At 34.2% G+C, this 22,205-nt stretch overlaps 1 protein-coding gene across 3 annotated transcripts in view; it reads right to left on the reverse strand.

Moving 5' to 3' along the window:
- Window positions 1-22,205, reverse strand: part of PSME4 (proteasome activator subunit 4) — a 77,876-nt gene that overhangs the window by 11,979 nt on the left and 43,692 nt on the right. For all 3 annotated transcript variants that reach the window (XM_016222141.2, XM_087823559.1, XM_087823560.1), the window contains exons 21-38: window positions 16,144-16,199; window positions 15,275-15,331; window positions 15,018-15,073; window positions 14,828-14,926; window positions 13,269-13,331; window positions 13,036-13,131; window positions 11,943-12,074; window positions 9,748-9,957; window positions 9,040-9,176; window positions 8,207-8,260; window positions 7,790-7,919; window positions 7,048-7,129; window positions 5,802-5,955; window positions 5,201-5,270; window positions 4,122-4,247; window positions 3,450-3,602; window positions 1,217-1,321; window positions 599-690 (exon numbers count right to left, since the gene is read on the reverse strand). In XM_016222141.2, the coding sequence (XP_016077627.2) occupies window positions 599-690; window positions 1,217-1,321; window positions 3,450-3,602; window positions 4,122-4,247; window positions 5,201-5,270; window positions 5,802-5,955; window positions 7,048-7,129; window positions 7,790-7,919; window positions 8,207-8,260; window positions 9,040-9,176; window positions 9,748-9,957; window positions 11,943-12,074; window positions 13,036-13,131; window positions 13,269-13,331; window positions 14,828-14,926; window positions 15,018-15,073; window positions 15,275-15,331; window positions 16,144-16,199 (1,872 nt within the window). The remainder of the gene's footprint in view (window positions 1-598; window positions 691-1,216; window positions 1,322-3,449; window positions 3,603-4,121; window positions 4,248-5,200; window positions 5,271-5,801; window positions 5,956-7,047; window positions 7,130-7,789; window positions 7,920-8,206; window positions 8,261-9,039; window positions 9,177-9,747; window positions 9,958-11,942; window positions 12,075-13,035; window positions 13,132-13,268; window positions 13,332-14,827; window positions 14,927-15,017; window positions 15,074-15,274; window positions 15,332-16,143; window positions 16,200-22,205) is intronic.

Here is a 22,205-nt window from a genome sequence, read left to right on the forward strand (position 1 = left end):
AAGGCTAAATCTAACTTGTTTCAATTGCTCAGGTTGCTTCTGCTTCTCTTACTTGTCCCAACTGAGAAATAACTACTTAGTATCACATTGTACTGGAACGGATCACATATCTTATAGAAGTACAGCTGACCCTTTAATAGGGGGGTTAAAAGCACCTGGGAAGTCAAAAATCTCCATATAACTTTTGACTTCCCCCAAATTTCAGTGTTCCTCAGTAGCTGCAGAGGGATTGGTTCCAGAACCCTCCTGTGCATGCCAAAATCTGCGGATGTTCAAGTCCCCTATATAAAATGGCGTAGAACAATGCAGAGTCGGCCCTCTGCATCCGCAAATTCCTAACAGTATGTTCGATCCAAGGTTGGTTGAATCCTCGGGTGCGAAAGCTGGGGATATGGAGGACTGACTATATTTATTGAAGAAAACCTGCATATAAGTGGACCAGCACAGTTTGAACAGGTGTTCTTCAAGGGTTAACTATGTTACATTATCTAGACTTTCTGAGCATAGGCAGTTCACTTCCATTCATACATCAAGTACAAACATAGTATCTTTTGTTGTAAAATCTTTTGCTAACTGTATAAGTTTTCTTTTTATTTACCAAGCATCTACAAAGGATCCACCTTCACCACTCAATGGTGATTCCAACAGCAGCTCAAAAAGCCAATGAAGTTTCCGGGGATCTCTGCTTTCCTGTGTTGAAAATACAAAGTAACAATTAAAAGAGGAGTCCTACAATTCTGTAAATAAGTCAGATCCTGTTATATTAGAAATATAAGTGTATCTATATTTTATATATAAATAAAGTATAGAGGAAGAAAATAAAACTACAACTCACAAGTGAGTCAAATCCAAATGTGTCATCATAGCTCACGTTAGAAAAGATTAACAGTGAGAAAAGTGACAGCTAAATGGATTTTCTTTAAGTAACACCAATAACCTTGCATCATCTGGCTTTTACTGTATGTAAGTTACATATGACTTGACTTGTCATCTAATCTAAAAAGTGTATTACCATGGTGGAAAAGATACAATAATCTCTCAAGGTTATCACTCAAGGCTTATTTGAAAGACTAAACAGAGCCATTTCTAATTATGTTAAGATGACACAACTATGAACATTTCAAGATTAGAGAGGTATAATGAGACTTCACAGATTTTGAGACAGGGTATAAAAGTGTGAATAGATCAGTTAGACACAGAAGCAAGCAGGACTTACACAGGATGTTGCTATACAAGTTCCCCAGTCATTGTAAGTTTCTACTGTAATGTTGGACAACGCTGTTCTAAGCAGAGGGCACAGAAGTTCCCAAAGCTTCTCTACCTATCAAAACAAAATACATGGGGAAAAGTTAATGACACTCAGAACATTTGTCTTCAACTCTTTCCCAGAAAACACACACATACAAACACACAAACTGATAATGCATTTAAATTATTTCTTAGGCCACCCAAATAATCCAGGAGAGTAACTTCATTATGTTATCATTATACATATGCAGTTATAAGGTGAATTTTTTTCCAAAAAAATTCAGAAAAGGAGACATCTTATATGATTTCTTACAAAATCATATACTGAGAAATTCTCTTTTTAAAATTTTGAATAATATAGTATACAGGGCTGACAGAAACCTCCATCATTTCAAAATTTTGCGTGCTTATTGAAATCACTTGATTGAATCTTATTATAGGAAGCAATGACATTTTAATACAATTTATTATTTGCCTTAAGTATAATCTTCAAATTACTATCAACAGCCTTTAAAAAGTATTCAGTTACACAGAAACTGCAAATATGTGTCTAGAGGCATCTCAGTTTAAACGAGAACACAAATCACCTTGGGATCTTGATCAAATGCAGACAGACTCATTAGATCAGGGTGGGACCTGAGAACCTCCTTTTCTAACAAGCTCCCAAGTGATGCCCATGCTGCAGGTCCATGGACTTCACATTAGTCAAAAGGACAAATGAGGGGGGAGGAGGGCTTGGGAGAAAGTTTCCAGTGGTAGCACCAGACACTGACTAAAAATAATAATGAGAAAAAATATATCTCAACTTACCAGGAAAGGAAATGTGTTCTAGAGGGGGGGAAAAGAGACTAGATGACAAGGGTATGTGTGACATGTTTAAATAAAATTGTTTCGCCTACGTCCGTGTGGCTCATTTGGTTGAGCATTGTCTTATGCACCAAAATGTTGCCAGTTTGATTCCCGGGCAGGGCACATACCCAGGTTGCAGGATTGATCCCTGGTCAGGATGCATGAGGGAGGCAACCAATCAATGCTTGCTTTCTCTCTCGCTCTCTCAAATCAATAAAAACATATTAAAATAAATAAATAAAATGGTTTCATGATATGTGAATAGGAAAAAGGCAGTAATACAAATGAGCAAATACTTTATTTAATAAGTGATGTGCATATAACTTAATTAATATAGTAAAAAGTGTTCATAGGCCTCCTAAAAGTATGTGTAATTATACTGGCCAAAAACAATATTTGTGTCTTTTCTTTGAAGAAAGTTGGCCTATCTTATATTCAGGCATTTTACTAGGTTTTTTTCAGTCTAGTGCATTTTGCTAAGAAACTAACCTTGGGGCAAGTATATAAAACAAAACTTTACAATTAAAAAGTGGGATACTCTAAAGAAGGGTGTCAAACTCAAAGTACCTGCAAGACCAAATTTGCAACATAGATGGGCAAGGAGTCTAAAGGCAGGGATTTAATGAGAATAGCTAGAGAGTGAGTGCCTCAGGAAGGAGAAGCCCATGAGTAGCACTAGTCAATGGATACAGTGCAACAATGTGGAAGCAGTATTCCAGGATGCTCCTATTTTTCAAGGGAAACATTTTTTTTTATATGACATACCCAGATTTCCCCCCTAATGTTGGCAGATAATTCAAAATTTAAAAGATTAAAAGTTGCCTATATACCAAGGGTTTGTGACTTATACTGAAAAGCAATATGGAATTGAACATGTCATTTTTTTGTTTAACAGATTATTTATTAATATGTCATTCTAAAAGTTACATAAATACAACCTATACATTAGAGTATCGAACATTGTTCCAATAAGAAGTTCAAGAGTACATTTCGGGCTATTTTAGGAACTATGAATACTCTGGCTTTCATTATTACATCAGATGAAAATAGCAATTCAAAGAATAGTTTTCATCTCCTCTATGATTAACAAAACCAAGTAGAAAAATAAGTGTATTTAAAAAAAAAAAAAAAAAAAAAGATACTCAAGCAATTTTGAAGGACGATTCATGTTCTCTTCACTACAAACATACTCATACAAATTAGTAATATGAGAAGTGGGTCTTCACCTACAAACTCAATAAATATTTGTTGAATGAATGAACTATGTATGGCAATGGACCTAATGTGTTGGGAATTACTACATAAATGGAAAATGTAGATTTAATAGGGGATGTGCTATACAAATACATCACCTTTTCAAATGTCCAATGCTTGGAACCTCTGATTAAACCAGCTATGATTTCTGCAACACATCGCTGGGTGCTTTCATGTGAATCTGCAACCAAACGTTCTAAATGGGGCTTCAGCACTGGCAAAAAGGCATCGTCAAAATTTCTGAATATACCCTATAGAAACAAAGAAAGTTCCTCAGTACTTAAATGACTACCATCTCCAGTATAATTATAATAGGCTTGTATTTGTTTACTACGTTATTATTGTGCTTAAAAAACCCCAACAGTTTTCCCCTCTAGAACTTTGTATCTTAAAGTGATATGTAAAATAACAATATTCTTACCATTTTAACTAGAGGCACTGTTAATCAATAAATCAGAAATTAGTATTTCTGACCTTAAAAATATTACACACAATTTAAAAAAAATCAAATGAATATAGTTTTGTGGGGTTTTTGTTTGCTTCAACTGTTAATTAAAAATATTAAAGATAAATACTGAAACTTTTTTTTAATAAAGAGTCCTAGGACATTAAGCCAAGATCAGCATGATTGGCATAACTTCCAGAGCCATTTTAAATGAAAATAAGAGATGGCTACACTCAAACTTTGGTCAGACATTTTAAAACGTATGAGCCTACAAACTGAAAGTCACTAAGCTTTATAAAGAAGGCATATAAATAAAAATAGTTACCTTAAAGAGGCAAAAACGTCGAGGATTAAATTTATCTTTTCCTTTTCTGTCTTCTAAAGATAGAAAAGTAATTAACTGTTCAACAAACTTAGGATCAGAAAAGTGATCAAATATAATCTGTTCTGCCTATAAAGTTAAAAAAAAAAAAAAAAAGAACATTTAGTATTTAAAATATATTTAACAACATGATTCTGAAAACATTAAAATTTATCTATTAAGTTTTGATACCCAACAGGAGGCTGCTATTTTTGTTCTAAAGAATTTTTAGTTCTCATAGAGGCTTTCTAAAACCAATATAATATTCCCTCCTAAAAAATGCTAAATCCATAAGTATAGCTAAAAGTTTCCTTCAGATCTTCAAGTTTGGACTCTATTTCTCAAACTGTGAATTAAAACCAATAAATCTTCTGCTTGGGAAATGAAGACTTAATGCGACTGTACCATCTTGTATGCAATTTAGAAAAAGTCCGCAAACTGCAAATGAAATCGCAGCAAATTACTTCCATATTTATAGAACATAAGGCGTTAAAAGGTAAGCTTGGTTCAGAATTAGAAACTACAACTACACCACCAGTAACTTAATTGAGGAAGACATAAACTCTAAAGCCCTTAAATCAACTTTCAAAACGATACATGTTTTATGAAGACGAAGGAGTTTCGAGACTTAAATCTACAACATCTATTTACTGGGTACCCATTATTTGTGTGTATGCAATAAAAAACTAAAGCCAGTCACTATCTTTGCTTTCAAGAATCTTGTTAGCAGAGAGAAATGGTACAAAAAACAAGCAGATAAGTACATAAAGTAGTGTCTAAGTGAGTGCTAAGTGGGGTAGTAACTTGAAAGTAACCTTAGACACAAATAGACTCCAGCCACCTGGCTCTAAGTGAATGGGGAGAACAAGGGAGATAGGTGGGCGTGGAGTAAGAGAATACACATTGGCCAGTATTTAACCCAGTGCGATATTGAAAAACCCAGATGGGGGGGTTATGATCAGAGTTTGAAATGAATCTGGCTAAAAGTAAGATGCACTGGAACCAGGGTGAGTGTTTACACATGGTGACAATGGAATGCTTACCTCTGTCAAATCCTCCCTGCTCCTGCCAAGCTTGGGCTGCTCTTCCACACCAGCATAAACCACCATGTTCCTACACAGTAAGAGTTTACACTTGTAATACACATAACAAAATACATTAGAGCTTCATGGACAGAAAGTATTAGAAGGCTCTTTTAATAAACTCTGATTAGATGCTAAGTTTGGGGATGAGAGTACATCACTAACAGTCTTGGCCTTAAAAATCTATCAGATCGCTGTGTCCTTATGACAAATTACTGGCGTCAACAATAAGAGATAAGTATTTATCTGGGCTGGTTTAAGCATGTTTAGTATTAATAGGTAGGAATATAATTAAGAGCAGCTATTAATAAGCACCTTAGACATGAGGGATTAAGGAAGTCTAAGGGTTTCACTGGAAAAATAAGAGGCAGGATCAAGGCATAGCACTGGCAGGAGCAAAAGAAAGAGGAAGAGGGGAAAGCTGAGGAGTGTGTATTTGATGGCAGAGTGCCTCTAACTGCTTCAAGTGCTTCTGAACATCCCCAGAAATCCAAAGATGATAAAACAAATTACATCACAGATAACCTGTTTAATAATAAGGTACAGGGGAGTTCCAACTTACTGTGGCCAGGTGTAGTATCCCCAGTGAGTTTTCTCCACGAAGCAGCTTGACTCCCACTCTGTTTTAGTTTTTGGTATACTTTTGCTATCATAATGCAACCAATGATTATCAGGCCTATCACCAGCAAGAATTTGGGTGGATTTAGGGTATCCACCTGAGGAAAAGACAATTACATTTGATGAACTTAAAAATATCCATGTGATAATTATTCTCAACTTTCAATCAATAGGATTAGTGTGACTTTGTTTTCATAACAGGACTCTCTTAAAACTGGCACAAGGCAAGATCGACCATATACAGGGTGTTCCCCCAAAAAGTATACACACTTTAAAGGCTGACAGCTCAATTTTGGAAATGAAATGTATTTTAATAAACAATGCCTTTATAATTATTCAAAGTGTGTGTATACAGTTTTTGGGGACACCCTATATATATGAGGCATTTCAAACCAGAGGGGAAAAGATGGGACTATCCACTAAATAGTGTTGGGATAGTTATTTGGAGAGAGTAAATAAAATATGACTTACAAACGTGTTTCCGTGAGAATAAAACAAGATTAGTAGTAGGAAATATAATGAAAGTCTTTCCCACATTTAGGTTATGCCATTTTATGGTGTTCCAAAATAAAGATAGCAGTGCATAGCTATACTCCCCTCCCAAAAGGGGGTGGGGGAGAAGTGAAGATAACTATTTGAATGTCATGAGAGTTATCAAAAATATACAAAAATTTAGTAACCAAAGGAATAAAAATGACATTTCCCCCCTCCAAAATCAAATTACTTTACTATTTTTTCTGATTACATGAGATTACTATTCAAAAAGTCTGATAATACAGTGAGGTATGGAAAAAAAATTAACCTTGCCCCTAATCTTACCACCCAAATAGAAACACTTAACATACTGATGTATTAATGGTAATGGTACTTAAGTCTTTGACATACAGTTTCATAAATTACTAGTGTAATTCCTTAGTTGGTGAAATAAGTAAGTAAATGACGTTTGGCCTGAGTGTGCAAAAGGTATGTGTATTATGAGAACATACAGTTAATCTATTCTCATACTTTTTATCACTAGTTTTTACTCAGCCAACTGTTTTCCTTTATAATATTTATTTTATATTAAAATCTTTTACACATCTCTAATTTGTATAGAAAAATATTTGAGATCAAGAACTATAATTTATACTTTCCAAGAAACTTTCCGAATGTGCTAAGAAGCACTACTAATTACATTTGGTAGTACTTACTGATTTCATAGGGGTTGATGCTGAGCTTTTTGTGGGTTCTTTTTAGCTGCTTAAGAATACCAGCGACAGCTGAGATTGCCATCTAGAAAAGAAACAGGTAAGGTGGATGTATCAAAAATTTTAATCTCTTAAATGGTTGCCTGCCTTTATCAAAGCAGAAGCTGGATTCTGTTTCTTTCTAAAGCAGAGAAATACCTCACCCAGTGACACCTGGTAGCACAGCCACGTGAGTGCTAGGTCTCATTGGGAAGGAGTCATTCACAATTCTTACTCGTGAACTTTCACCCATGCTAGTCTCTGCCTAGAAAACTTTGATCTTTCATCGCTGAACCAATACATGCTCATTCTTCAAATCTTGGCCAGCACATTTTTTAAGGATCTTCCTCCAATGTACCACCCTAGGTCAACCCCATCTTGTACCCCACCCTCTAATACTCTGCAAGTAAAACCAAAAAGTTGTATCTTTCTCTTCCTGTAATGCATTATACCCACAATTAATTCTCAAAGTCATTCCCATTAACCTAGAAACTTGTTCCCTGCTATATCCCGTGCCGAAAGGTATAGTGTCTGAACATGTCCTCATATATTTGTTAGATGAATTATCATCTCTCAACCAATAAAGGTAGATTTCAAATTAATGCACTCTAAGATATTTAAGTATATCTTGTTTGTGAAGAATTTAAAGGCTTCAGGTGAGGTAAAAATCTCAAACCCAAGATTATAACTAAAATAAAGCATCTACCTTTCGAACTACAATTGCATCATGGTTGAGATTCTCAATAAAAAAACGTATGGCACGAAGAGGTAACACTCGGTCATCTCTCAAGAGTAGAGACAGAAGCCCAATGCCTATATGTTCAAATTTCCAGGGCCTAAAAAGGGGAGGGGGAAAACAAAGTCACAAAACACACTGCTCATAAAGCCACTTTAAAAAAAAAAAACACAACTGAATTTGAAACACTTTTAAGTTTCCCAAGAATTAAAGTAGGTATATTGAAGGACATTGCTCTTATCATTAGCCCCAAACTTCCCCTCTTAATCTTATAAATTCATGAGTCAGACCACAATATTTTGTGATACAGTCTTTCATGGTCTCCAGGGCAGAAAAGGCTTTTAAGATAAAAGTTTTGAAAATTAAAAAAAAAGTTCTTGTACTTACAGATTTCTCTGCTCCACACCATCTAGCAAAGTGTTTACCAAATTTTCATAGTTCCTTAAAAAAAAAAAATCAGGTGAGGTATTGTTTTAATACAATACTAAGATGAACATAGCCAATGTAATAATACAAATTCAAACTCTGGCCAGATTCGCCCTCTCTTGGTGGGACACAAACCAGAGTAAAAGCAGATGAATGAACAGCAACACCAAGAAAAGAACATGAAGGGTACAAAGAAAACAAAAAAAGTGCTAGGTATACTGAGCAACTTAACTTTCCCAAGTGGACATTCAAAAGTCAACTTGTGAGTAGTAATCAATTAGTTGGGAGTGGTATGTCCATATGGCTCTCCAAGTATACATAAAGCAGGCTACTATATAAAAGTTTATTATTTTTATATAGACCTGTTACAAAAAATTAATAAGCATATTCATAAGGCAAAGAAACAAATCAAGATAGGAAGGCCCCTGCTTGAGTTTTATCACTGAAGCACTGAAGTTCTCTGGATCCAAAAATTTAAAAACAGTTTACTAATATCCTGATACCAAATTTGCCTAAATCTGATTAAAAAGTAATTATTATAAGAGCTATGAAGAGATAAATGTGTTGAACTCGATTTAGTTTTTAATGACTGATATGTGTACTTAAAAATCAAAGAGAATTCACATTAGTGTCAATCAGGGATCTGCACATTGATTATTTCTTAACATTTCTGTATTTCTTCAGAATCAATGCACAAATTTTATCACACAGTTATGGTTCACCTATATTTAGAGATATTTAAAACCTACTATCTATAATGTAATCTATTTTGACAAGTAGGCACTTATAATTACCTTAGGGCATCAGCATTCTTTACTTGTTGGCGTTTAAGTCCTTCTTCTATTTCTTCTGAGCTAGGCATTATCTGGTTGGTAGAGGGGTTTTTTGATTGTTGAAGTAATTCTGCTATTTCAATACATGACTTTGGAATCTTATTAAAAAGAAAAGCCAGAGGGAAAAATGAAGTATTGACACATACTACAACATGGATGAATCTTGAAAAAGTTATGCTCAGTGAAAGAAGCCAGATACAAAAGGCCACATATTGTATGATTCCATTTATATGAAATGCCCATATTAGGTAAATTCACAGAGAAAGTAGATGAGTGGTTCTCAGAGGCTACGGGTATGGGAGACTTGGGAAGCAGCTGTTGCTGGGTACAGGGTTTCTTTTTGACTGATGAAAATGTTCTGGAATTATAGTAGTGATAGTTGTACAACCCTGTGAATGTACTATCTGTTGAGTGAATTTTTTGGAATGTGAATTACATTTCAATTACAATTCAGGGTGCGTGCGGGAGGCAATCAATCACTGTGTGTGTCTCTCTCTCTCCCCCTCCCTCTCTTTCCCTCTCTCTAAAAATCAATGGAAAAAATATCCTCAGGTGAGAATCAACCCCCCGAAAAAGGAATATTACTTAAAAATAGATCAGAAAAATAAACAGCATTTTAACAGGGCAGTATTTCCACTAAAATCTGAATTACAAAATGGCTATGCTTACCGTGAAGTCCAAGCCAATTGTTTCATATTGACGATGAATCTTCTCTGCAAGATCATCAAACAGTCTCACTATTGATGGCTTTTCCAGGGACATTGCTTTGCTAAGACCAGAAGAAACAATTGCTGGCCAAGTCTGTACAATACAGTCCCAATCATGAAGGTTTGCCAAGCATACACCACTGTGATTTCCAAGGAGACAATACAAGGCACCCTGCAGAAAAAAATAATTAATATAGGAACTAAGAAGTATTGTTTAATTGTAGCCACTCGCCTACATGATGGTTTTAAATTTATTAAACACTGATTACTTAAATGCTTGATACTGTTTACTAAAATAGGTTCACCTATTTGACATGTGACTTTTAAGCCTGGCCGGCATGGCTCAGTAGTTGAGCATCGACCTATGAGCCAGGAGATTCCTGTTCGATTCCCCGTCAGGGCACATGCCCAGGTTGTGGGCTCGATTTCCAGCAGGGTGTATGCAGGAGGCAGTGGATCAATGGCTCTCATCATTGATGTTTCTCTCTCTCTCTCCCCCTCTCCTTTCCTCTCACTGCAATCAATAAGGATATAATAAATAAATAAACAAACAAATAAATAAATAAAATAGTAGTTACTATCTCTTTCCTGTGCATTTTTCTAAGTACAGTATATAAAAATACAAATTCCATGTGTATTTTTTACTCATGAAAGTCCAATTTATCAGAATGATTCTGATGACAGCAGGTATCCCTTTTTAATGAAAAGAATAATTAGTACAAAAATATTTGGTTATTTCCTGACATTCACCCTAACTAAATCCCAATCTGGTTTTCTCCCCACCTGATTCTCTACTTCCCTTTACAGGTTCTCTTAAGGTCATTGTTAAGATCAATTTTACTGATCTAATAGACATTCTTCAATGTTGATATTACTTGACCTATGTGATTTTGTTGAGCATTTAAAATGCTCTCAAGAAGATAAACAACATACCACCCAATGAGTTAGACCTTCTACAACACTCTAGAATTATATACTTCTACACTGAGGGGACAACAAACCTTTCCCATAAAGGGTCAGTAGTAAATAGTTGGCCACACAGTCTCTGTCGCAGCTCCTCATCTCTACCACTGTAACATAAAAACAGCCATAGACAATACATAAAGAATGGACATGGCTGTGTTCCAATAAAACTTCACTTACAAAAGCAAGTGAATGAACCCAACCTACAGTGTGCTGACCTGTCCTCACAGGCTAACTTCAAGGAACACGTTTAATTCTCATCGTAACTCCTTCCAGAGAGCAAACGACAGTGCTGACTGAGTCTTCCTCCTAGAAAGGTATCTCCTTATCTTCTGCAATTCTTCCTCATTTCCTGATGTATTTCTGACCTTCTCCTTCTCAGTCACCTCTTCTTCTTGGGCTTCTAATGAAGTTTCCTCAACACCTGCCTCCTGGTCCTCTTCTCACTCTCCTCCTAGGCTCCCTTACCCACATCTAAGATTTCAATCATCAATACACACTGAAACAGTGTCTTTAAACTCCAAACTTTGACATACAACTGCCTTGCCTCTTAGTTTATAGAAACTATTTCAAATTAAACTTGTTCCAACAAAATAATTCACAATCTATTTTCTCTCTCTCTGATGTACCCAACAACCAACTGTACACTCCAGATCTTCAGTAATTTCAATACTTCCTTTTTTCAGTCCCCTCATATTCAACCACCAAGTCTTAGCAATTCTCCCTCCTAAATCACTTTCAGTCAACCTAGTTCTATCTGATGGTATAAGCAATCATTATATTTCACCTATACTCTCTAACATATCCCTGTGAGATGCAGTATTTTCCCAATTTTGTCTCATTCCCTTCCTTCCCTGCACTAATCACATAAGCTTCCACTCAGTTGTTCAAACTTACTATGTCTCAGGCCCTCCTTCAAGCTGGTCACATTACCCTAAACAGTTTTTTGATAAATAATTTTAAGTAAATGATCAGGGAGAAAAAAAGGTTGTACCTGTGACATGCACTGATGTCTTCAAGTTACTTTGAAATATATAAAAAGATGGATGAAGAGACAGACAAGTATGTGATAGATGTAGCAAAATGGTAGATACAGAACCTGAACAGTGGACATATTGATGTTCACTGTAGAATTCTTTCAATTTTTCTGTATGTTCGAAAATTCTCAAAGTAAAACAAACCAAAAAAATGTACCTTGAACTGCTGTTGTGTGACATCTTGTCTCTCGGGTCGTAAGAACTCCAAAACCAAGGGAATAATATCTCTGCAACAGAAGTTATATGCTCCCAAGGCAGCAAAAAATGTTTGCTGAGCTTTATTTCTGACCTGGAGAAAGTATTATTAATAGAGGAATTTTATTCAATGGTAGACAAACTACAAGAAGTCCTAAATAAATTATCAAAAACAAAGTAATAGTTTAAATATTGTAAGAACAGAAAAATACATCAAAACAATGCCTTGACAAAAACAAATAAAAGGAAAGCATGACCACCAGCCATATCCACCGTTTAGGTTATATTAGTTCAAATATTTTTGATAAAGGAGAGACTGAATGGAACCAATATGCATTCGATCAGTAACATAATCAGCAGAATACTGAACTTCTTATTCCAAGTTATTCTTGATGGAGCAAGTCTGATTTTCTCCAAACCATAGAACAACTTAACTTTTTTCAATACAAACCTTAAGTTATTGCCCACATATTTTGAACACAAACAAAAGATTCAGTATAAATTTATAACCCACAAACTAGTTAAACAGTGATGAATAATAACATTACAGTAAAAAGAACACACTGTACGTATTTCAAACTCTTAAAGATTACTTTAGGTGATATCTCTAGGTTAAAGACTAGCTTCCCAATTTATATTATTTTATAAATACAGAGTTGGCTGTACATAAATCTCTTTTTCCAGTTTTCCATGTTTGGAGATAATTTCTTGGTTCTATGCTACTTTAAGGGCTAGACCCACAATTCACATGGTAGCAGCTTCCTGAAACTCAAACCTAACACCTAGGAGAGATTATATGGTCTTTGTGGTGTGATTTAATTAAGTGACAGCAACATTATACTAGCATAACCAATCAGCTTTAATTAATTTTTAATTAGAGAAGCAATTACATGCAGCAAAAATAAATATTTTTAATATTAGCAAAATTAGCAAGAATATATTTGCAATTCGAAAGATGTTCTCTATGCCAATAATTAAACTCCCTTGTTAAAATAGATATTCAGATTACATGTAATACAACGAGTGGGGAAAGGCAGTGTTTAGATGAGCCTTACCTGACTGTATGAACTTGTAGATAAACGAAGAAGATCTCTGATCATATCCTGATGTACCTTTTTGTATTCACAACCCTCAACAGTTAGTGTTCGTAGCTATGAAAAGAAAACAATGTAAATCAAATCTCAAAGTTTGTACTAAAAGTTAATTTCATTATGAAGTAAAATAATTTAATATTCGTCTGGAAAACTGTCATTTAAAAAAGCCATTGTGATTTTATAAAGATAATTACCTCATGCTGCAACATTACTCTGTCAATCAGTAGTGCTCGGATATGCTGTTTTTTCCCATGGAGCTGAAAGACAAAGTAGCAAACACTTCAACATTTCCCCTAAATGACCTCAACAGTGGATTGTTCTGAAACCCTTAATGAAAAATTAGTTCAAAGAAGGTCATGGCAGGCTGGTGAGTAAAAGAGGTATTTATTCTAAAGCCATCAGGCCTATGTTAAAAGGTACTATTTCAATCAATTTTAAGTATAACAATAGGAATATCCCCTTTAAACGGCTCATCTAACACCCTGTTTTTCTGATAATTTATGAATGGATCCTTGCATGGGAAAGTAATGGAGTTGCTTCTTATTTAGTCAAAGTACAAAAAGAGCATACAAAGAAAATTCCTTGACTCTGTTAGAGTTATAAGTAGACTCGCTGGATAACTGTATGTTTACTACAGAATATGACATCTTTTACTTTTCTGAATATTATCATTTAAGCTCTCCCTCAGCCCCAATCTTCTACCCAGTCACACTGATCATCAAGTCCCCACAATTCCTTCTTCAAAACACTTTATCTCCATCTTCATGCCAGCGACTTGATTTAGGTTACTATTCCACCTGAGCTATTATAATACCTTAACCACCCTCCCTATTTCCAGTCTCAGTCCCCTAGTGCTTATTTTTCACAGTAGTTACAGAGCTTTTCAAAATTCATTGAATATATTGCTCTTTCTAATATTCAAGTCAGATCTAGTTAATAACCTTTAATGACTCCCCAACTGAGTATCAAACTGAAGCACTTTCTGGGGACAAAACTATAAATGACCTAGTTTACCACCTGCCACTCTTGCCTGTAGCCAGTTTCTGAAAGCATGCAGTGTTTGTAGTATCTCCCTGCAACTAGGGATCGAGCCCGCAACCCAGGCATGTGCCCTGACCGGGAATTGAACCCTGATCACCTGGCTCCTAGGTCCACGCTCAACCGCTGAGCCACACCCGGCCGGGCTCCCTGCCCTTTTATATGCCATCCCCTCTGTCTAGCACCTCTTGTGTAAACAAGGAACTCACACAACATTTTTAGACTCAATTTCAACAAAAGTCTCCTATAAAGAAAACTGCCAATAACATCAAACGGCTGACTTAAGCACTTTCTTCCATGCTCCCCGAGAAACTTGAACTGTCTTCTCCTGAAGCACAAATACAACGTAAGACATGTTTTTCTCTCAGAGCGACATAAAGTGCAATGCTTTCAATTCATGCCTTTGGACAATTCCTCCTATTTTTACTCAGTACTTCAGGTTCTTAAAAGCCAGCCTCAATGCTGTTGCCTAGTTACCACTCCAAATTCCCACGGAGAGTTCAGAGACTATATGGAAATTGACAGAAGAGTTTGTTTCAGAAAAATACATTTTTTTCTAGGATCCTTCTGATTATACCATGATATAATATTTGAAAATCTATTTTTACTTATGTTAAACTTCCTCTCTATGCCAAATAACCACTAAATCAGGTGGTTTTATCAATATTATATATCTTTAAAAAATTAATTCAGTGTTGTACGTGAAAATACTGACCCGATTTTCCATTGATTTCTTTACTAGGTTAAAGCTTTTCCAACGGGAGTCAAATTCATGCTTGTGAGATCCTTGGAACTGCAAAAGGTCTCCAATAATCTGTGTCAAAGAATTTCAAATTTTATATTTACAAGTCAAGGCATCAAACCCAGTCACATTAATAATTACGACTATTAAATGACAATTGTACCTTTATGATAAGAAACAAGGACTTGGTATCATCTTCTGAATTATTAAGTATGTGGTCTATAACAGGAGAAGAAATAGGATTTTGGTTAAAATATTCTGAATTACTACAATACTTCTAATATATTAGTTAAGGAAAAAAAACACTGCCTGATTCTCACCATTGAGAATAAACTATGTTAAGTAAAAGTACATATGCTACAGAATTAAATTCCTAAATATGTATTAGAAAAAATAACGCAAATGCATCTATGTACTTACTAAGAAGTTTCCGTATGACCCTAGCAATTGCTTCTCGGTGGTTCTCTCTGGATAGATCTATTTTAGAAAAATTAGAGAAGGTATTTTAGACACACTGAACTTCTACCACACTGTTGAAGTTTATATCAACAGTTTGTGTCAAGAAGAGATAATGTATCCAGGAAAAAACATGAACAAATGGGTCGGCCTTTACTATAGCTGGATTAGTGACTGGGCACGATACAGAATAACCTTCACATTTACAACCACCTGCTTATAAAAGTTATTGGGCAGGCAAGGAAGGAGAAGAAACCTATATTTGCCAATATTTCAAAGGCTCTATTCACTGTTTAGAGACCATAATTAGTTATGGGTGACCCAAATCAAGCAAGCTAACATTGCACTTTAGCAATTAATGTATGCAACTAACTCTACTGTTAATCCAAACAGGAAGCGTATCAAATTCCTACTAATGTTAGATTCAGAACATTAAAGGGAAAAAAAAAATGTTTTGTGTAAATATTTATATAAAATTTAACTATGACAGAATACAGAAATGGAATATATAAAGGTTATAATATTCCCATATCAATGGGAATTTCAGTTCTAAAACAATTCTAAATATAAATGAACATTACAGTATATGCAAGTCTGCCTCTGCAAATAAAAACATCCAGTTTTTTTCTATCTTTTACTGGCTTTTCTTTATATAATAATTTTCTAGTTTCTCCAGAAAAGGCAAATATAACTATTGTTTAATTAATATTCATTTATATATATAAAAAGGAGCCTAGGAAAATTATAACTCCAAATTATTCCATTTTAACCCTTGTAGAGTAATTGACAAAAAAATAGTCCACACAGATTTACTCAGATTAGGATTCACATACCATATTCAAGTCCAGTATACAACTTCGTCTCTTCCAAGGACACCATACTTGGTACCCTGTATAAAAACAAGAGTGCCTGTATTTATTAATAATACCAATAAGAAGGATTAAAGGGAAAACTGTCATTGCTAGAATACATAAATCAAAACAAAGTTGATGCTCTTTTAACAAACACAGACTTCCCATCTTCCATACTTCAACTCTTTACTTTATCCTTCTGAGGATTAATGCTATCTGTTGCATCAGTAAGGACAGTATTATTCATCTTAAAGAAAATGTTAATCACATTTAATAACTTTAGGGGAGAAATTCACTGCTCAAATGAGCATCATACTGATATAATATCTTCAAGTGTAAAAGCTTAAGCCTGATGATAAACATTTATACATTTACACAAAGAAAAGTCAGATTTGTAATGGCATAGTAAAGGTTAAAAGTAGTCACCAAAAACCAACGATCAAATTTTATTATAGAATATATAGCAGACAAGCTTCTTTAGATAATCATTACCCTTCCTCTTAAAACCAGCCAAACTGATTCCTCCTACCATCTGCAGAAAAATGCCACTACTTCAGAAGATGTTCAGATGTAAAAAAACAGTGCATTTCCTAGTTAAAGATCTGTCACAAAGAAATATGTTACTAGCACACATCGAGCTAGTTAAATCCGTTAAATGATTAAAAGTAACTTTTTAGGTATATAAGAACAGGTACTGGAAAATACAAACCTTTATTAACTGAAATCTAAATTTTCTTCATTAAAAAAAAACACTTTAGTTTTCAACATTTTACATCAAAATATGAGACTGAATTCAATAACTTTTTATAAACAAAGAGATAACACTTTCTAAGAGGAGAAATACAAGCAAATGCCAAGAAAACATGGGATAAGCATATCTAATACAGGGCTAAGTAGTAACAAACAGAAATTTTATAATTACTCATCACTCATGAATTACATTGCCTTGTAATGAAGAAAACACTTTAAAATCAACTTATCCCCATCTCGAGAGTATTTTTTTTAAGTTGAATTAAGTTATCTTTTCCTTAATATTTTGTAGTTTTAAATTCTGGGACTCATCTAAATGGTAATAACATTAAGATTACTAAAATGCCACATATTTAACTATGTCCTTCCCCATAATCTAGTGCCTAGGATGGAAACAATACCATCTCAAGATTTAAAACCAGTCCTACAGAGTATAAACAAAGAATGGTAATAATTTACAAGATAAAATGCTAATTTGCTTCTCTTTCAAGTTCAAATTCTAATTCTTAAAACCTGGTTTTCCTTCTATAAAGCTTCAACCTTTGACAACAGCTTGCAAACTTCAGCAATCAAAATTGTGTATGACTGAAAAATAGGTATGTATCCAGAATTTAGTCAGTAAAAATAAAATCAGATTCCTTTACAATGAACTTCAAGGGGAGTCCAACATGTCTACTGAAATTAGATTTCACCAGCAAAGAGAAAAAGGCTGTGCTCAAGCAGTAACGAGCATAAAGCATAAGACTGTTACCACCCCGGCCTGACCTCCCCTGTAGAAGACGGGAAAGTGCTTGTCATGAGCTGTCACATGAGAGGATGCGTCCTCACTGCTGCTATAAATATAGTAGTTTAATAAAGTAGGAATACAAAGTATATACCCAGTACCAGCCCGTACCTAGTGCAAAATAATATTGAGCCAAGCATGCATTTTAATTATCACAAAATTACTCCTACAAATAACATAAAAAGCAATCTCTATAGCAAACTTCTGAACAATTTTTACTATATCCAAAGGGGGGAAAAAATCTATCAAGCAAAAAAAGCCCCTATCAATAGGTAATCTGAAATCTTTTTCTTGTATGCATTTCCGATGTAACAATTACACTGTGATCACATTTAAAAACAAGTCTCATCTACAAGCCCTGATACTAATTTTTAAAATCCATGTAGCACTCTGAATTGTTTCCCTATCAAAAATTTTGAAGAAAGGTTATCAGTTATTTCAATTATTTTAAAATATCAGCCTGTATGGGATTATAAAGTATTAAGTAACACATTTAAATAAAAATTACTTAGGCTTTTATTTTTAAAACCTGAATTAAAATACATCTACCATAACTCAAGTGTACAGAAGGCATCTGGTTAGACATCATTCCAGTTTTCTTTGTTCTTATATGTCACAAGTTCCTTTTACGCTTATTTATCTAAGATTCAGCTTTAATTGATCTCTTCTTAGATATATCTAATAAATTTATTGAACTCCACTTGATTGACATCTTTTATGCCAAATATATCTCAGCAAGTGTAAATACATTTATACCAAATTATTTCTGATCTTTAAAAGAATAATTTTCTAAAAAAAACTCTATTCATGACATATTTATCTCGTGTCCACATTATAAGTCCATGTGCAGCTAGCTATCCTCTCTGTAACTTAAAACTGCTCTTGTAACTTTTAGTTATGAACATAATCTTAGCTGAATAGACTTAAAGTGCTGTCAACTTACAGATCTGTGTTCTGATTAAAAGCCATAGTAGTAATATATATATAATTTAAATCAAATACCATCACTGTCCCAACCCAGGTGAAATTCACTCTACTCACTTTCACTGTTTCATTTTACAAAGAGTAATATAATTTGAGGTAGGAACCAAATAAAATTCTGACAATTTCCACACAACATATTATAAATAATACCATCTATAAATAATAAAGTTAAATCAACCAAATAGTAACAGGCCATCTAATCTATAACAAAATCTGTTCAATGTGTGTGCATGGGGGGGGGGGGGGAGACACCTGTAAGTTTTCCACAACTATGTTATTTGTACCACTAGATGGCAATCTTCTTTAGATTTGATCAGAGTAGAACTGAAAACAATCACTGGTGGAAAAGCATGGTGAAAAGGGAAGAAATGACTAATAACATAAAAACAAAATATACAAATCAAATATACAAATGAAAGCTAGGTTAACTGTCATAAAGCAACTGCAAATAGTAATAACTCCTCCTGTCTATAAGTGAAAGAACAAGCTACCCTTTCCAATAATCCCTCCCCTCCCAAATGAAAACAAACAAAAAAGGTATAAAACCAAGCCACTAGATATTTTTTCCAGTCAAGATTATAAAGTGTTTCACAAGAGACAATTAGCCTATTTCTGTGTTCTGTTAGGCAATTCATCCCTAGACATCAATAACAGCAATAAACACTGGCTCTTACTCTACCATGTGTACAAAAGGTTGCTAAGTAAAGAAAGAGAAATCTTATATAGTGCTAGGTTTAAAATTTATGCTGAGCATAAGAACTAGTTTCACGTCTGACACACAAGCTTTTAAAAATCAATGAAAACAGTCAGAAGGTGAAATAAGGAGAAAACAGGATTACTCACCGTGGAGTAGTAACTGTTTCCTTTTCTGTGTGCGGCTCCCCCAGCAGAGCTGGGTAGTTCCCTGGAGGTGCCAAGAGAGGTTAGCTAGCCCTGCCCCTCATCGCATAACAACACATCCTTTCACATATTTATGAAATGGTCTCAACTCTTAGACCTTAAGTATGAATCTTTCTTGAGTGAAAAGTTAGTAAAAGCTGAGATCTTAAGAATGATCTAAGAACGACTTACAGATCTATCAGAGGAAAGGGGGCACAAAGTAAAGAAGAAATATTTGAGATGAAAAATGATGACTCCTCTACCTTGAGTAACCCTGTTTTTATAGATGTTATTAGTTTTTTGCTTTCTGTGATAGCTGGTTAGACCTAAAAGATTGAGTGGACTGCAAAAGGTGAAATTAATGACAATTTGAGGATTAAAGGCAAGTGTCCAAAATTCCCGTGAAAGACATACTCTAACTTCCACATCTATAAAGGCAGAACTATGAGTATAAACTATACCACAAATGTTTCTATTAAGCCATTAACTAAAGGTTCCAAGAGCAAAATAGAGAGGTTCCAGTTTAAGATTAATTCAGCAGACTTAGTATCTAACAAAACTGTTAAAAATTAAAACTGTACTAAACTAAAAAAAATTTATCCTTTGATTACCTTCAAGGAACCTTAATATACCCATCATTTTGAAACAGTAAAATGTATAGTATGTACTATGTATTTAGCAACCCTCTACACTGCTGAAGGCCAAAAATTTCAATGCAGATACCATTAGGTTCATTTATTGTATACTTATCAGGATAATCAACTTACCTAAGCTTTTTACTTTTTGTCAGTCTCTAATCACTTAGCACAGGAAATTGGTTTTCACATTTAGTAGCCATTTCCCTGAACAACAGGATTTTAAGATTATCCCATATACTCTACTAGAAAGATTTTAAGGGAAAATTCAGAACTAAGCTTCCAGTTTTCCATTACCTTTCAATTTTCCAGAAGACAAATACTACTAATACATGTGCAAAGCAAACTTAATAATGAGTGGTTTGACAAAAAAAAAAAAAAAAATTAAAGCAGCTAGAATATTTTACCTAATTGAGATTTACATAAGAAAAGTAAAACTGTAAGTTTAAATTTTAAAAAACTGTTTGAATTGCTATGTGCTTGCAAAACCTGCTCGAGTATTTCCAAATGTGCATGATGCCCCATAATACAAAGGCAAAATTGTTTATTACTAACAAGAGTGACCCTCAGGCACCTCAGGCATTACACTAAGGCATTTGTCGCAGTTATGTCTTTCCCTTTCTCCCCCACCTGGTACATTTTATTCTATTTCCTATGGAGTAACGGCCATTGAAGAGGGTTTTTCCCATCTCCTGGTTTCAAATTGAGCCGCTGCTGCTAATTTAATTGAGTTATGCTACAGATACTCATTCTTCATGGCAGGCAGCGGGATTTAATATCAGAGCAATAGCAGCATCACTTGAAATGACTCAGTGTTTTCAAATCAACTTACATTAAGAAGATTTAAATAGCTGACTTATTAAAAAAGAGATTTAAAAAGCTAACTTCATGATACTTTGGTGAGAACCAATTTACAACCAGCTAAAAAAGCCAAAATGTTATATAAAGAAAACAAATATAATAAGGAACACATTACCAAAACAAATTAAACTTTTAGATTGAAGATGATACCAATCAGATACTGGTTTTAGAGGAAAGGATCCTGTTAAGAACGAGTTAACGGCTCAGGGAAAACTATAAACTCCCCGTTTGGCAAATTCAAAGGCAAAGGGCTGCTCGTTCATCTTTAATTCTACTTCCTATAATCATTATGCTGCACTGATGTACATAACTACAAAAAACTCTAAAAGGTACATGATGAAAAAGATGGACATTTTCTTCATTTTATATTTTATTTTGTTATGTATTATTAAATATACAGGGGTGGGCAAAAGTAGGTTTACAGTTCTCTGTATGAAAAATACAATAATTAATAATACGAGAATAAACTGTTCCTCATACTCACAACTGAAAATCTACTTTTGCCTACCTCTGCATACAAAAAAAATTTTACATGTACACCTTTGAATATATTTAAAAATATAAACATTGTATATTTATATTAAATATAACTTTTATTACTTCATTAAGTTTCATTATATTAAATTTTCATGCTAAAAGTGAAAGGTCTAAAACAAAACTTTTCCATCTAAATTATCTTTCTTCTTCAACTTTTCAGGGAAAAATCTATAAAGGACACCCAGGACCAATTTTATAGTTCATAGTGTACAGCAATGTAGGCTAGCAAACTATTTATATTCCATGGCATTCATAAAATTTTTATAATATGGTATTCTTTTCCTTATTGAAAATGCATTTCATTATATATAAACCTAATTGGTTTATAATAACAAAATATATGACAATTTTGTCCTGATGCACATTTCGAAGATAAAGACTTTGCATCAATTCACTACTATAGTGCATATGACATAAATATGAATGACTACAGGATGATATGAACTGCAACAAAAAAACCTCTAAGCCTCCTGAACTGATCCTTCAAGCAGTACATCCAAATGAACACTCAATACTAAAAATCTTCTCATCATATGCACAGATTATACAAGCTTTTGCTCTTAGGTAAATTGTTGGATTAAATGATGACACTTCTCACTGTCAATAAGTTCAAG

Source organism: Miniopterus natalensis, chromosome 13 (assembly GCF_054644295.1).
Source record: "Miniopterus natalensis isolate mMinNat1 chromosome 13, mMinNat1.hap1, whole genome shotgun sequence".
Taxonomy (NCBI): domain Eukaryota; kingdom Metazoa; phylum Chordata; class Mammalia; order Chiroptera; family Miniopteridae; genus Miniopterus; species Miniopterus natalensis.